General features: G+C 50.2%; 1 protein-coding gene across 3 annotated transcripts in view; it reads right to left on the reverse strand.

The window, feature by feature from the left end:
- Positions 1-15,481, reverse strand: part of TRIO (trio Rho guanine nucleotide exchange factor) — a 4,034,553-nt gene that overhangs the window by 1,086,293 nt on the left and 2,932,779 nt on the right. For 2 of the 3 annotated variants that reach the window (XM_078687660.1, XM_078687659.1), the window contains exon 48: positions 7,887-8,635. In XM_078687660.1, coding sequence (XP_078543786.1) covers positions 7,887-8,635 — 749 coding nt within the window. The remainder of the gene's footprint in view (positions 1-7,886; positions 8,636-15,481) is intronic. The other variant, XM_078687661.1, reaches the window with a different exon arrangement.

Genomic DNA, 15,481 nt, shown 5'->3' on the forward strand with positions numbered 1-15,481 from the left:
CAAGATCTCCCTCCCACCAGAGTCCTGGTGGAGAACCTCCAAGAGATGGTCCGACAGGAAATGAGCAATCAGGTCCCCCATGCACAGAATGCCCACAGCCTTGGACACTGCGTGCGCGAAGGCCACACCCGCCGCTGTAGGGCCCCACGGAGAAGAAAGCAGTTCCTCCGTGGTTGAAGGCTGCAGACTAAGTTGGCCGTCCCCGAAGCCAAGCGGGACAGGGAAAGGCCAGACCTGGAAGCCAGAAGGCACTGAAGAGTGGGGGACCTGCCGATCCTCCGACGAGCACCTCGGCCTCTGAAAAAGCGGAGAGCCACCTTTCGACGACACAGGCGAAAACGACACCACACGGCGGCCAGTCTCCGGGGAAGAGGACACCAAAATGCAGCCAGCATCCTAAGAAGAGGGAGCGTCCGAAGACGAATCCGCTGCATGACCTCTGTGTGGAGCCGTGGAGTCCGCACCCGGAGGTAGGACGCCAGCACCATCTGGCGCTGAAGGAGAGACTGGATAGGGCTCCTCCAAATCACGCCGCACTGGGCACCGGAGTGGGGACCGGTGCCGAAGTGGCCAAGGGGCGGCACCGGAACGGCGTCGACTCGACCTCCGCCGAGGTAGCCGCCTGCATGGAGGGACGAGAGGGACCGGGGGAGTGACTCGAAGTCCTCCGCCAGCCTAGGCCCAGAATGTTGCGGAGGCGGTCCGGCAACCCATGCTGTGGCACCAGGGACAAATCTACATCCCACTCGCCCTCGGACAAGGCATCCGCCTGCGGGGAGGAACGAGAAGAGCCCGGAGGGAGACGAGGAGTCCCCACCCCCCCTCAAACCCAGAGCGGGACAAGGAGAGGTCATCGATCCCTGTGGCGCTGCCTGAAGCCTTGGCGGCGTCAGCTCAGCCTTGGATGAGGCCTTCGTCTGCCCAGAGGGCCGAGCGGGGCTCGGGGTTGCGACCCGAGCCCCGGCGACCTCCCGCGACACCACAGGGACTCCCGCAGGAGTTTGCAGAGAGGCAGAGGTGCCGTGGCCTGAAGGAAGAACCCCAAGAGGGGCTGCATCCCAACAGCACCACATCCTTCAAGCCTGGATCTGAACCATTCGGCGCCAGAGTTGCCTTGGAGGGCTCCGCGCACGGCAAGGGATCTGTTAACGCCCCAGGAGGGAAAGGAGGAGGAGACGCCAGCAAGGCCCGCATATGTCTCCATCTGGACTCTCGATGCCTCCTCACCGGGAAACAGTGGATCGGAGGATGACACGAGGGGCCCCATCACCCGCAGACAGCCCACGCCCAGAAGACCGAACACCAGCCCCTGGGGACAAACTGCGCCACTTACCCACCGGGGAGCGACATTCTTGCGACATGGGAGAAGGACGACGACCACGGCCGTATCTGAAACCGTCTGCCGAAGCTGATCGAGGGGAGGAGGTCGACCTGGAGAGACGCGCCAATAGAAGTTTCATGCGGCTCTCCCGCCGTGACTTCGGCTTGACAATCAGTGGTGCTGTGATCCTCTTCCAAACACCACATACAAATGAGGTGAGGGTCCGTCGCCGACATAAGACGCCCACATGACATGCAAGTTTTGAGGCCCGAAGGCATTCGCACACTGTTCCACCAAGAGAAAAGACATTGGTGAAGAAAAATGGGCCCAAAACAGGCCAGCAGCAAGACCGGATCCACGTTGCACGCGTAAAAGGAAAACACTGACGTAGGCCAGCCGGGGTGGGGCTTACGTGATCTCGCGGACGACGCCTGGGCAGAGTTGCGTGATGTCGCCCTGGCGCACAGGGATGCTGTGGCAAAAAAGTTTCCGGATCCAGTCTCAAGCCTGGGGATAATTCTATGTGAAGGAATCTGCGGCTAGTAGTCTCTATCGGATGTTCCAGCCACGTCCAAAGGTGAAGAGCCTTCTGACATAGGGTCCACAACCCCACCCCACACTGTTTGTTGCAGTACCACATGGCGGTGGTGTTGTCTGTGAATAACTGCACTACTCTTCCTTTGAGAGAGGGAAGAAATGCTTTCATTGCCAGGTGGATCGCCCAAAGTTCCAAAAGGCTGATAGGGAGCTGGGACTCCGCCGGATACCAGACTCCTCTGATCTCCGCCTCTCTCAGATGGCCGCCCCAACACAGGACTGATACATCCATCACTACTGTGAGTTCTGGTTGGGGAATGGAGACGGATCTGCCTCTGACCAAATCTTGGTTCGTTAACCACCACTGCAATTGTTGCGCAGTTCCCTCCGAGATCTGGACGTAGTCGGAGAGATTCCCCTGATGCTGCGCCCACTGGAACTTCAGGTCCCACTGCGGAGCCACATATGCCATCTTGCATGATCTACCAGCAGGATGCAGGAGGCCATGAGGCCCAGCAGCCTCAGGGTCCTTCTTACCGAAACCCGGGAGAGGGTGAAATATCAGTATCATAGCCTGAATATCCCGGTCTCGCTGCTCAGGTGGATAAGCCCGAAACTGCACTGTGTCCAAAACAGTTCCGATAAAAGGGAGCATCAGAGAGGGAGTCAGGTGTGCCTTCGGCACGTTGAGGGCGAACCCCAGAAAATGCAGGAGGTCCGCTGTAGTCTGGAGGTGGGAGACGACAGCATGGGGCCCGCAATCAAAAGCCAGTTGCCGAAATCGGGGAAGACTGGGACCCCTGATCTGCACAGATGAGCTTTGACCAACGCCATCACCTTCGTGAACACCCGATGGTCACTGGTAAGGCGAAAGGGAGCACAGTGAACTGAAAATGCTTGTGGCCTACCACGAACCGTAGGTAGCATCTGTGGGTTGGCATGATGGGGATGTGGAAATAGGCGTCCTGCAAGTCCAACGCCATCATCCAGTCTCCAGGGTCTTGGGGCAGACAGGACCCAAGCCAACATGAGTATTTTGAACGAAGCAGTTGAGGGCCCTGAGGTCTAGGATAGGACGTAGGCCTTTGTCCTTCTTGTGCACCAGAAAGTAGCTGGAATTGCAACCATGACCTATTTCTGACTCAGGAAACTCTTGTTCGCCCCCTTGGCCAAGAGAGCTGAAACTTCTTGGCAGAGAAGCACCAAATGATCCTCCGACATGCGATCGAAAGACGGTGGCATGGAGGGAGGGGTAGACTCAAAGGGGAGGGAGTAGCCCCTTCGGATTATTTGCAAAACCCACCTGTCCAACGTAATGGATTGCCAGTGGGAGAGGTGATGGCGAATCCTGATGCCCACTGGCCGTTGATGACCCTGAAGCGTCAGACTAGGAAGGATTGGAGGCTGCTGCAGGGGGTAAAGAGTGGATTGGCCCACCCGCTGGGTCCCACACCCACAATGTCGCCGGGTCCCACATCCGCCGCTGTGCAGAGGCTGGGCAGGTTGAGTGGACTGGTGGCTAGACTGGGCCGGATGTGGCTGGGCACCCCGTCCGTAGCGACAAAAGGGGAAAAAAGCAGACTGGAGTGGATAAGAAGGCGCAGCAAGGCCCAAAGATCTGGACGTAGCCCAAGAATCTTTAAAGCGCCCCAGCGCCAAGTCTGCTTTGTCACCAAAGAGGCGACAGCCATCAGAGGGCATGCCCATCAAGGTAGACTAGACATCCCCTGAAAAGCCAGATGTCTTCAACCAGGCATAGCACCAAAGGGCTACCAATGTGGCAATCGGTCTGCCTAGTGAGTCAGTGATATCTAGTCCACATCTTATTGTCAATTTGGTTGTGTCTCTCCCCATCCACCACTGCCTGGAAGAGAATGGCCCGGGCCTCCTCCGGGCACTGAGGCAGTACTTGTGCAACCGATTCCAAGATGGTATGGGAATATTGGCCCAAGAGACACGAGGTATTCACAGACTGCCGTGCTAAGCTGTAGGAGGAGAACATGTGCTTCCCAAGGTGATCCAGCTTCTTGGATTCCCTATCTAGGGGAGCAGAAGGGAATGCGCCCTTGGAAGAAAAGGCCCGGACTACCAGGCTCGTAGGGAAAGGGTGTTGGGTAAGGAAAACTGGGTCGCCCGGGGCCAGGCAATGGCGGCGGGCAAGTGTCCTTTCCACAGGAGCCCCTGTGCTGGGCAAGGACCAGGTGCCCAGAAGGACATCAGTGAGGGCTTCATAGAAAGGCAATAGAGGTTGGGAGGTGGATGCCGCAGGTTGAAGCACCTCTGTCAGGAGGTTAGTCCTGACCGCCACTGAAGGGAGCTCAAGGCCCAAGACCTCAGCCACCCTTTTCACCACCACAGCGTAGGACACTCCCTCCTCCGTAGCCACGGTAGGGGGAGAACACATGTCATGGTCTGGGAAGTTGTCCAGACCACTGGCGTCACTCAGGTCCTCTCTCCAGTCCGGCTCTTCCAGCTGCTCTGCTAAAGGGTTCAGCGACACCTCCCAATCCTCATCACCACCTTCGGGGCGATAGGGAACACTAGGGATGAACAGGGGAACCAAAGTACCGGATCAACGTCGGTCCAGCTCCGGGTCCATCTTGCGGGTGAAGATCCAGGTCGCGTTTTGTGTCAGCTGACCGACAAGGAGAAGGCGGAGAGCACCGGTGCTGCTTCCCCTTCTTCTTGTGCTTCAACTTACCTGAGGACTTCGAAGACTTTGAGTGCGACAAGGTGTGGGGGCTCCGCAAGTGGCCTTGAGACCTTATTTTTTTTTTTTTTTTTTTTTTTTAAAGTTTTATATAGCGCTAGCTTGACCTGTGGGTATTAGAATGCTTTACATACACACAGTAAAGACAAAAGAAACTGCATTACACAGTAGAAAGGTGGTACCTTCCTCTCAAACAAGACCAGGAGAGACGCAGCACCAACCGCCGGGCCTCCGAGAGCTTTCGGTACCTCTCCCGCAAAGACTTGGGATTCATGGCCCGGCAGTCAGAGCACGACTGCAGGTTGTGGTCCAGACACCAAAGGCACACGAGGTGCAGGTCCATCACAGACATCAGCTTGTGAGAAGCCTCTCAAAGCTTCAACCCATTCCGACGGTTGGACATCCCTTGCACACCAGGAGTCGAAGACTCGAAAAAAAAGTCAACAAAACGTCAAGGGGTAGCTCTCTCCGGATCGGCACTAGGTTGGCGTGGAAAAAGAAAGAACTGATGCCAGGATGCAGGGGCGGCATTTAAAAGTAGGTACTGTGATGTCATCCTGGCGACCACGACGCAGACTGTGGACGCAGAGTCGAACGACGCCACCTAATGACTCTCTGGGGTACTGCTAAGAAAAAGATTATCCGGATCCAGTCTGACGCCTAGGGGGTAATTCTAAGGTAAGGAATCTATAACTAAAAGTCTATTTCAGATTACTAAATTTAGGGGCGGTACAGAGGTGTGCAGGTTGGGACCAAAGGGTCCCTTCCTTGGGGTGAGTACACCCCCTATTATGCCACCCTCCAGTGGAAGAGTGGCATTAGCCTTTCGGTTAGGCAGGGTAATGTGGTTTTCCACCAGATTCTCCTGTCCAAAGAAGGGGTCAGAACTGGTGGGAGCCAGTTGCTTGGGCAGCAAAAGGCAGGATGAGCTAGCAAAGGCAGCAGGCATTTGAAGCTTCACCTTTATGGACCGAGCTCACCTGGAGGAGGAGGAATAACCTTTCTTTCATGACCTGAGGAGTGGAGGCCCTCTACCCAGGGGTACAGAAACTTGTCTGGTGGTGGCCAATGGTGAATAGCCATTCAGGAACCACACCAGGGCTGGCGTTTTTCAGGGGGTATCTCTAAGATGCCCTCAGAGTGAATTTTACATTAAATACCACAATGGCATCAGTGTGGGTTTAATGTCCTGTGAAGTTTGCTATCAAAGTTCCCAGGTTTCAGTAAAGCCATTATGGAGCTGTGGAGTTCGTAATGACCACTTCCCAGACCATATATTCTTTTATGGCTTTACTGCACGTACAATGTCTAAGAATGGATTTAGACACTGTAAGGGTACAGAGCTCATGAAACTGTACCATCACCTGTGGCTAGTGCACCCTGCTAGAGGGGTGACTTACCTAGGCCACAGGCAGTGGGTTGAAGGCATGGCACACAGGGATGTGTGCCATGTTGACTCTTCACTGTTCTCAGCATCAAAGTATGAAGCCTGCAATGGCAGAGTGTGGGTGTTAAGGTGCAGGGTATTTAAGAGTGGCACGATGGGTGCTGCTGCCCTTAGAGGCCTTCCCTGGCCACAGTGCTCTTGGTACCCATGGTAACCTTTTCAACGGGTTTAACCCCTCCCATGCTCATGACGGAGCCGCTCCGTCATGAGCATCGGTTGAGCTGTGCTCATGACGGAGCGGTTCCGTCATGGCCCGCTCGGCGCGCCTGCGCGGCGCGAATTCTGCGCCTGCGCTGGACGTTCCATTGAGCGGGCGGGGCCATGACGGAACCGCTCCGTCATGAGCACAGCTCAACCGCGGCTCGTGACGGAGTGGCTCCGTCACGAGCATGCGAGCTCCGCTCGGCCCCCCTAGCGCTGCGGCAGAATTGCCGCCGCAGCGAAGGGGTTAACTGTGGCTAGATGTGCCAATTGTGGATACAGAGGTCCACTTCTGGGAAAGAACATGGGCCCTGGGAACCTGAGTGGCAGGGACCTCTAGCATATCAAGTCAAAGTGCACCAGTGTCAGGCAAAAAGCGCGGGGGGGGGGTATTCCAACAGAAACCTACTTTTCTACATTTACCCAGCTGAATCCCAGATTGAGAGCATTAGGCACTCCCATAAGAAACAGGTTCTTTAAACGAGATTGGCATAGCACTTCTCTTCCTCTAGTATTTCATAAAAGTGGAGGAGCCCTAAAAGGTTTGAATCTGATCCCAATGTTATGAATCTCAAATGTTGCACTCATTGCCAACATCAGGGTAAGCCAAGGGATATTAAAATACTTTTATTTTGTATGAGTGACAATGGGATAAAGTATATCTTGCCCTTGAGTTTGCTATGTTTCCCCACTCATTGATGCTGGGGTCATAATCAATTTCCACAACAACACATACGCTCCCCAATTGCCTATAAACCTACAATACTTTTGTGCATTTGCAGGAGCCTTGAACACAGAGGTCTTAAATGGAAACTTGAGGTGAAAATCGTGGAAACAATTACATAGGTTTTGAAAATACTTGCAAAAAGAGTAAGCATACTATGGGATTACACGATTGAATAAAATTGTACCTGAACCATTCAGTTGTGTGTAGTTGAAAATCCTATTGTGCTAATTGTAACTGCGCACAATGTTGAAGTTAATAAAAAAAAAAGAGTAAGCAGATGTGTTTCTTGGAAAAATATACCACCACAGTGGTATGTACATTAACTCAGCGCTAAGGAAACCTTGCGTAGCACTGTATGAATATTTCTTGCGTCTAGCATGACGGTCTTCAGAAGCTAAGGATCTGCAGTAGAAAGTATTTACTAGAACCAAAGTAAATAAAGAAGTCAAGGTGAAGAACTGCTGAGAAATCAAGACATGAAAAGGAATTGGTTGTATATCAAGCAGTACAATGGATATAATTGTTCAATCCCAAAAAGCAGCTACGGGAAAGGAAAGGAACCATGCTGCTGCATTTTTACTTTTAGTGCTAAGCATGCTTTGATTGAAGAAGGCCTCCACAGGCATCATACTTATCTGCCAACAGGTTAGAAATAGACAGAAGCAGGAAGCATGATTAGTAAATACTTGTAGTTAATTTACTAGTAGCAAAGTCAAAAACAAGCTTGAAGTAATGTTAAAAGGGAATGTGTGTGTCAGCAGCAAATATCTAATCCCACAGAAGTAGCAGATCCAGACCGGTGACTGGAATGGTTAATTATTTCAGAACAGTGAAGCACCGGAGAGCCAGAAGGTAGTAATGAAGAGTGAGGGTGACACACAAAAAGTGAGCAAGTGAAGATTTTAGAAATACTTGCAGGATGGAGAAGATGCTCTGCTCTTACCCAATTACTCTGGGTTGATTGGACTGACAGCTCGCTGGCGGAGGAGCATGTGCTCATGCGGTCTGTCTCCTTGCTCTGTGATGACTCTCCGCGGTGGACCTGCCGTTGGAGGGAATCACTGTCCCCAAGGAGAGTGAATGAGCCAGAAATGCTGGCAAGAGAAGCCGGGATGGAGCTCCAAAAGGAGCTCTTCTGCAGGGGACTTCTGGGTAGAAAGGTGTTGTTGCCAAATGACATTGGACAAGCCGTTGTGATGGGCATGTTCGGAGGTAAGGCATTTCCTTGCCATCGATTTCCAAGTGTCAAGCTTCCTAGGATGCTCCTGGGGAGGCTGTCCTCGAAGCTCCCCCATAGTTCATTTTGGGATCTTTCAAATGAGTCAGAAAGGCTCTCGGATGTCTTCTTGGGGCTCTCTAGGATTATCTTCCTTGGAACTTGTTTCCTTACTTTTTTATGACAGTTGAACTCTGTGTTAGGAGGATGCCTGTCTGGCTGGCTGGCACCAATTTCTAGGGAAGGTCTGAGGAGGGAGATATTGCAAATTGACATACCTGACATCTTGTCTGTCTCTGCCTGGCCTGAGGCTGCAGAGGAGAACAGTATTGGGGAGTGATGCCGGACAGGCTGGGGGATCCGTGATGGCCTTATACGAATGGAACTGCTTAATCCAGTACTGCTGCTTGGGCCACTGGTACTACTGCCACTGCTGCCATCTGTATGATTCCTTTGATACTCAACTGTTGTCAAGGCTGCATTGAAAATGAAAAAAACAGCAGAAGATGAAGGAAAAAAGGGAAAGACAAATTATTTATTTCTGTAAAAAAGAAAACGCACGTCATGAACTATGTATCACTTGTTTGAATGTTGCCAGTTGGCACAACTTATCAATATTTTCGATTCTTCTTTCTTATAAACTGATTGGAGGGCAACAGCTTTTTTACCACAATGTAAAGAATATTTTTTGTTTTTGCATGTAAAATGTATTTTTAACAAATGTTCATCAACCACATTTTATTTAGTCGGAGACATAGTGGTACATCAGAGGACAAAAACCTATTTAAACAATGAACATGTCAACAAACGTGTATATTTCCTGCTGCAAATTACTACATTTCGAAACTTAATCTATTTTGAGCGGTCCAAAACATTGATTCTTTCAAGAGAAGACTGATATCTAATTATCATAAGTTGTGTATGGGCTTTTAATTATTTACTGAAAAGAGCGGCTAGAAATATGAAACGCTGAGTGCCTTACTTCCAACAACTACACAACTGTGAATTTAGGAAAAGGTCTGCTGAAATTTTTTCCAAACTTTGTTTTCTCATACTTTGTGATATTAAACTATTTAAAAACACATGAATTGCTTATGCGGTCTGCAAACTTAATTGTATTATTTCTATTAAAGATATGTTGACATGCAATTTCAAAAGACAATTCTTCTGTACCTTGGCAGGATCAATGTAAACGCTTAAAGTTATTTTGGTGTTTAGCCTATGAAGCCGCCCCCTCCTCTATTGGGGGATGAGGAGGGTGTGGATTACCAACACTGAGGGGAGCCATGACTTTTGGCAAGAATAGCACCTTAGTCCTCAAAACCAACTTTTCCGAGAAAAAGAAGTCATATGGCAGATGCACTGAAAGTGCCTGGAGTTCAATAATTCGACAAGCTGACATAATTGCAATGAAGAACACGTTTTTTAAAGTCAGGAGACATAACGAGAAACTATGCATCGGCTTGGAGGGATTGGTTATGAGAAAATTCAAGACCAAGTTAAGGTCCTAGTGTGGCATCACAAACAGTTGGTGGTGGAACAGATGTATCAACATAAAAAAATTGTAGTTTTAACCTGCCTCTGATTGCATAATTTATCACCTGTTTTGTGTTTAAATTTGAGGTTTTTACTTGCCTGTGACTGTTTTAATTTATCCTGTTGAATTGTGGGATTTGTAGTCCCTCTCATTCCCCATGACTATCTGTTTTTCCCTCCAAATTTCTCCCTTGCTCTGTGCTAAGACCTATATGTTAAGCAGTCCCCCCCCCTAGCAAAAGGATATTCTACATCAGAGAGAGAACAACGGGTGCTCTGAGACAGCAGTAATCGACTGTGAGCTATTTAGGCTCTGTTTATAGGGATTGTGCACTCGTTTTTGGCTAGGAGAGTGAGTACATTTTTATACAAACAGTATTGTTAGAGGACAAAGTTAGTTAGGCCCTTACCTTCAGAAGTCCAAAGTGTGGATTGAGCCTGTCTGTCTCCAAGGAGATTCTAAATAGCGGAGCAGCTTCCAACTCTCTGGTCAGCAAACCTTGTCTGAGGTTGCTGAGACCTTATATTGTCTGCTATTGGATGGTATATGTGTGCACTGATTGGTGGTTGCATCTGGTGTTTCTATTAGATTATGGTTAGTGTTCTCATTGGTTGGTTATTTGGGGGCTCTGGGTGGTTTCTGGGCCAGTGAGTCAATTAATATAGGGTTGGGGATAGGGTTAGGCTTTCTATTGGAAGTAGGGATTAGGGTTTCCTGTGTGATTGGTTGCTGGGACTAGGGTTGGGACTGGGGCTAGGGTTGAGCTTCCCATTGGATGTAGGGTTTAAGGTTTTCTGTGTGATTGGCTGCTGGACTAGGTGTGGGACTAGGACCAAGGTTAGTCTTTTTACTGGAAGTAGGGATTAGGGTTTCCTGTGTGATTGGTTGCTGGGACTAGGGTTGGGACTAGGGCTAGGGTTAGACCTTTTATTGGATGTAGGGATTAGGGTTTTGTGCCTGATTGAGTGCTTGGACTAGGGCTATGATTGGCTGCTGGACTAGGTGTGGGACTAGGACCAAGGCTAGTCTTTTTACTGGAAGTAGGGATTAGGGTTTCCTGTGTGATTGGTTGCTGGGACTAGGGCTAGGGTTAGACCTTTTATTGGATGTAGGGATTAGGGTTTTGTGCCTGATTGAGTGCTTGGACTAGGGCTATGATTGGCTGTAAGGTCTTGATCTCCTGTGGGTTCTGGAGTTTAGTGCTAGGATTGGATAAGGTTAGGGCTAGGGTCCCATTGTCTGAAGGGTCACCTGAATACTAGGGCTATAAAAAGCCAGGGTTCAGGGCATCTCAGCCCAGGCGTCGAGGCTAAGTGCAGAGAGGACAAATGCTTGTTTCCGGTCCAGGGAAGACATGGCTTGGCAGTTCGGGCTGGACTGTTCCCATGAGGCACAGGGTCAGATGGATTTGCATATGGCCATGTCTGAACAGGGGTGGCTGAATGAGTTAAAGAATGGTGATGGATTAAACCCAGATCAGTTGACTGGGGGTGAGTGTTTGATTTGCTCAAACGCTCCATCCATCATCCCCTTTTGTATTGCTGCATTCGTGATCAAACCACCCGGGATTGTTAGGATCCTTATTCATCTTTCTACTCCTAAGCAAGCCATCAATTGTTTGGGTGGCACCCTCAAACGCTTTGATCAAATCTGCCCCCTCGACTTCTGGATCCAAACACTTCCAGACATCGGATTCATTCTGTGTCAATAAGGTTCTGTAAAATGCTTCGCTGTCAATGTTGACCCACCTTAGTCTCCTACCCTGGTCAGTGGCTTTAATTAAACCACCGGCCTCCCTTCGGGAGAGATGAGTTGTCAGATTTGCGGCTCTAATACACAAAAGCAGCGGGTTGTGGTTGCTGAAAATGCTAACCTCTATATTAAAGCTTGTGATCTGACACTTTAACATGATGGTAACAAAAATAAAATCGATAATGAAATCATTTCCCCTGCCTTTAAAAGTTGGGTTAACCGTACTATTACCTTCCACTCCAATCAGATCCATGGTATGTGTAAGGGCATGACTACCCAAGACCTTACTCAACGCCCATCCCTCCTTTGTCTGATTCAAGTGCCACCCCTCTACCATTGGCCAGGCCGACCAAGTTCTCCCGTTCATTCTTAAAAAGGGGCACGGGTGACAATTAAAGTCCCCCGCTAATACTAACTGAGAGCATAATGCCCCTTGCTCTTCTATTTCTGCCAGCCGGGCCCCTAATTCGGTTAGCCATGAGAGGGGTTGTCCTGCAATAATAGCGATATAGAAGTTAACAAGGGTTAAATTGAAGCCCTTGTTGTGGTACGTGATACCCAGCATACAGTCCGAAGCCCATCCCAATTCATCCCATCTTCCTTGTAGTCTAAGGTCGACATAGATGGGCAAGCCACCTTTTGCCCGCCCCGAGGCTGACTTAAGTGCTGGGACAAAGAACATTTTATATCCTTCTAAAGTCTGAACATTACTATATACCTCCCATGTTTCTTGTAGGAGAATTATATGGTGTTTCTTTATATAAGTAAGCCAGTTATAATTTTTGATTTTCGATGATAAACCCGCAATATTCCAAGAGATAATTTTAATCTCTCCCACTATTTGGCTAATTACATTAACAATTGTGGGACGAGTATGCATTCCAGGAGGTTCACCCGATTTGCCTCCATTTCCCACTGGGCCCCTACCACTGGGCTCTTTGTCTCTCGCATTAGGGTTGGAATCGTCTAGCTGTGTAATGCCTGACCCATCTGGGTCTCCTGGTTTGGACAGTCCCTCCCGCGTGGCGTCATTCTCATGTAACAGCCCCCCTATCAGTCAGTCAATTTCGTTTAGAGCTGAGGCACTGTGAAGAGGTGCGTATGCACAAGTTACTACTTGTGTAACGATATATCTGTGAGAGACATTAGTTAGTGATAGATTCCTTACCTTAGAATATCCCCAGGCGTCAGACTGGATCCGGAAAATTTTGCGTAGCAATACCCCAGGCGTCGTCCGCGGCTCCACGGCCGTCAGCGGCGTCGTTAGCGCCGGAATGATGTCGTCGGAGTACTTAGACGCCGCCCATGCGCGCTGACGTCAGTTCTGATACACAGCTTTTCCGTGCCAGATACGCAGAGCCATGATAGAACCAACACTGGTGCCATGAAACTAGGGCCCTGAAAGGGGATGACCTTAACCCTAGATATCGGTTCGCAGAACGGGGAGGATGGGTGGGTCGGTAAGGAATCTATCACTAACTAATGTCTCTTACAGATATATCGTTACACAAGTAGTAACTTGTGCATCTGAAAGAGACATGTTAGTGATAGATTCCTTACCTTAGAATAGATACCCCAGCAATACCAACCCCGGTGGTGGGTCTGCGAACCAATAATCACATCAGAAAGTCCTGGAGGACGGATCGGCCAAAGAAGCCATCCCTCCGGACTTGGCTGTCCAGGCAGTAGTGTCGTGCAAACGTGTGCAGCGAGGCCCACATAGCTGCCTGGCAAATGTCCTGCAAGGGTACTCCCCGGCCCAGGGCAGTTCTAGTCGCCGTGGCCCGAGTGGAATGAGCCCGCAAACCAACAGGGGGATCCTTTTTAGCCAAGGAGTAACATGCCTGGGTACACAAGATGATCCACCGAGAGATGGTCCGCTTGTGCACCACCTTTTCCTTCTTAGCGCCCACGAAACCAACAAAGAGTTGGTCATCCACCCAGAACTGGCGTGTGCGATCCAGATAGTAAGAGAGCGCACGTTTTGGGTGCAGACGGTGGAGCCTCTCTTCCTCTTTCGAGGGATGCGGAGGCGGAAAGAAGGTGGGCAAGGTAATGGACTGCCCGATGTGGAAGGCCGTGACAACCTTGGGCAGGAAAGAGGGTCTTGTCCGCAACACAACCTTGTCCGGATGGACAGAGAGGAAAGGAGGTGTGGAAGAAAGAGCCTGGAGCTCACTCACTCTCCTGGCAGAGGTGATGGCAATCAGGAAAGCAGTCTTCAGAGTAAGAAGACGGAGAGGACAGTTATGGAACGGCTCAAAGGGAGCACACATTAGGTAAGTAAGAACAAGGTTCAAGTCCCACTGGGGCATCACAAAAGGAACAGGAGGGAACATGTGTGTGATGCCCTTCAAAAACCTATTTACAATTGGGGACTTGAACAAGGAAGACTGCTCAGGTAGCCTTAAGAAGGCGGAAAGGGCAGAAAGTGTGAGAAGTTGGCCTGATATATGATGCTCACTAGTTCTAGTGATCACCTTGTATCAGTCCAAACAACCCGTATGGTGATTGGTTGTAAGTCAACCTTATAGACCAGCTATCCTAATGGTAGCATGGACAAAGCAGTCTTAGGCTAAACTCTTTTGGCATGTGAAGCCAGCTGTTTTACCACAATATAAGCCCTTGAATACCAGATGAAAGGACACCACACAGGTTGTTATGAAAATAAACAGTATATTTATTAATAACAAACACCTCTGAACTCTTTATGAGATCAGAGGGCTAAGCACATGACAATCGCTTAGGAAAAATACGATAAGTTGCACAAATTACAATGGTGCCCTAGGGGCACGGCAAACCATATACTAAGTAAATGGAATGTGAAAGTCGATAGAGGGAATGGAGCTGTCCAGAGGCTGTAGGATCGCTGGGACTACGCTATCCTAACTTTAGGTAAGTAATAGGAGGCCCACGGAACGCGTGTGCAGAGTGTGAACTCACACGCGAGATGCGTAACAACGTCTATGGACAGTACAGTTCAAGAAAAAGGTAAGTACGGACAATCCTGACTAGTTAGGACTAAAACGACTGTGGAACTGGACACTAGGAGAGTCAATCTACCCTTGAGCACCGAAATGCTCTTGTTACCTCACCCACGGGCTGCGGGTGCATAGGTGCAAAGTCGTGTCGGGTTCCGGCGTTGAAGTCTATGGAGCCTGGATGAAAAGATGCTGCAGGCGACCAGGAGGAAGATGTCCGGTGTGATCCAAGGGTGGATCAGAAATGCTGAAGACCTGAAAGCAGAGGGGACAATGTTCACATTCACTAGCCAGTGACTGGAGTGGAACCAGGAAGGAACCAGATGTCGTCGTCGCGATCAAGTGAAGAGTGGACGCTTGACTCTGCAGTCACGTTGACCAGGAGGTGTCTTCGATGACCAGGATGGAGGCACGAGCTGTCCCATGCAGGCTCTCGCTGTCGGCGGTGTTGGTTCCGGATTCGGCGTCAACAGGCCTTGGCAAAGGCAACTCACGCGGTGAGTGGAAAAGGCGTCTGGTGCGGACTAGGAGAGTCCGGGGTGCCCCTCTTTTGGAAGGGAGCAGGGGCCAGTCTGGAGCAACCAGACCAGCAGTGAAGATTTCAAGGTTCGTCGTCTAGGAGGCCACTAACCAGCCGGCAAGTGACCAGACAACGCGTCGAGCAGCAACCAAGCAGAAGGGCCCCACGCAGATCTCGTGAAAGCTGGAGGGCTGATCTTCGGTGCAGGGGCTGCTCAGGACTGGGGCTTCTCAATCCCCAAAGCACTTGGTCGAGTTTACCTCGGGAGTCGTGCTGGAAGCGTAGTGCAGTTTCTTTCAAGATGGCAGGTCCCACGTGTCTCGTCGCACCCACGGATCTCAGCTGTGCTGCAGATGTAAGTTGAGGTCGGAGAGGTCTGGGAATCCGGGTCTCGTCGGGCTCTGAAGTCTGGATCCTCGAGAGAAGATGACAAAGTGAAGCCGTTGGACGCTTGATGGTGCCTGCAGTTGCAGGGTGGACACTCCTTGCCCACAAAGGAGATTCTTCAGTCTTCTGTGGAGCAGAACGTCGA

The sequence above is a fragment of the Lissotriton helveticus genome, chromosome 4_1, assembly GCF_964261635.1.
Source record: "Lissotriton helveticus chromosome 4_1, aLisHel1.1, whole genome shotgun sequence".
Classification (NCBI taxonomy): Eukaryota; Metazoa; Chordata; class Amphibia; order Caudata; family Salamandridae; genus Lissotriton; species Lissotriton helveticus.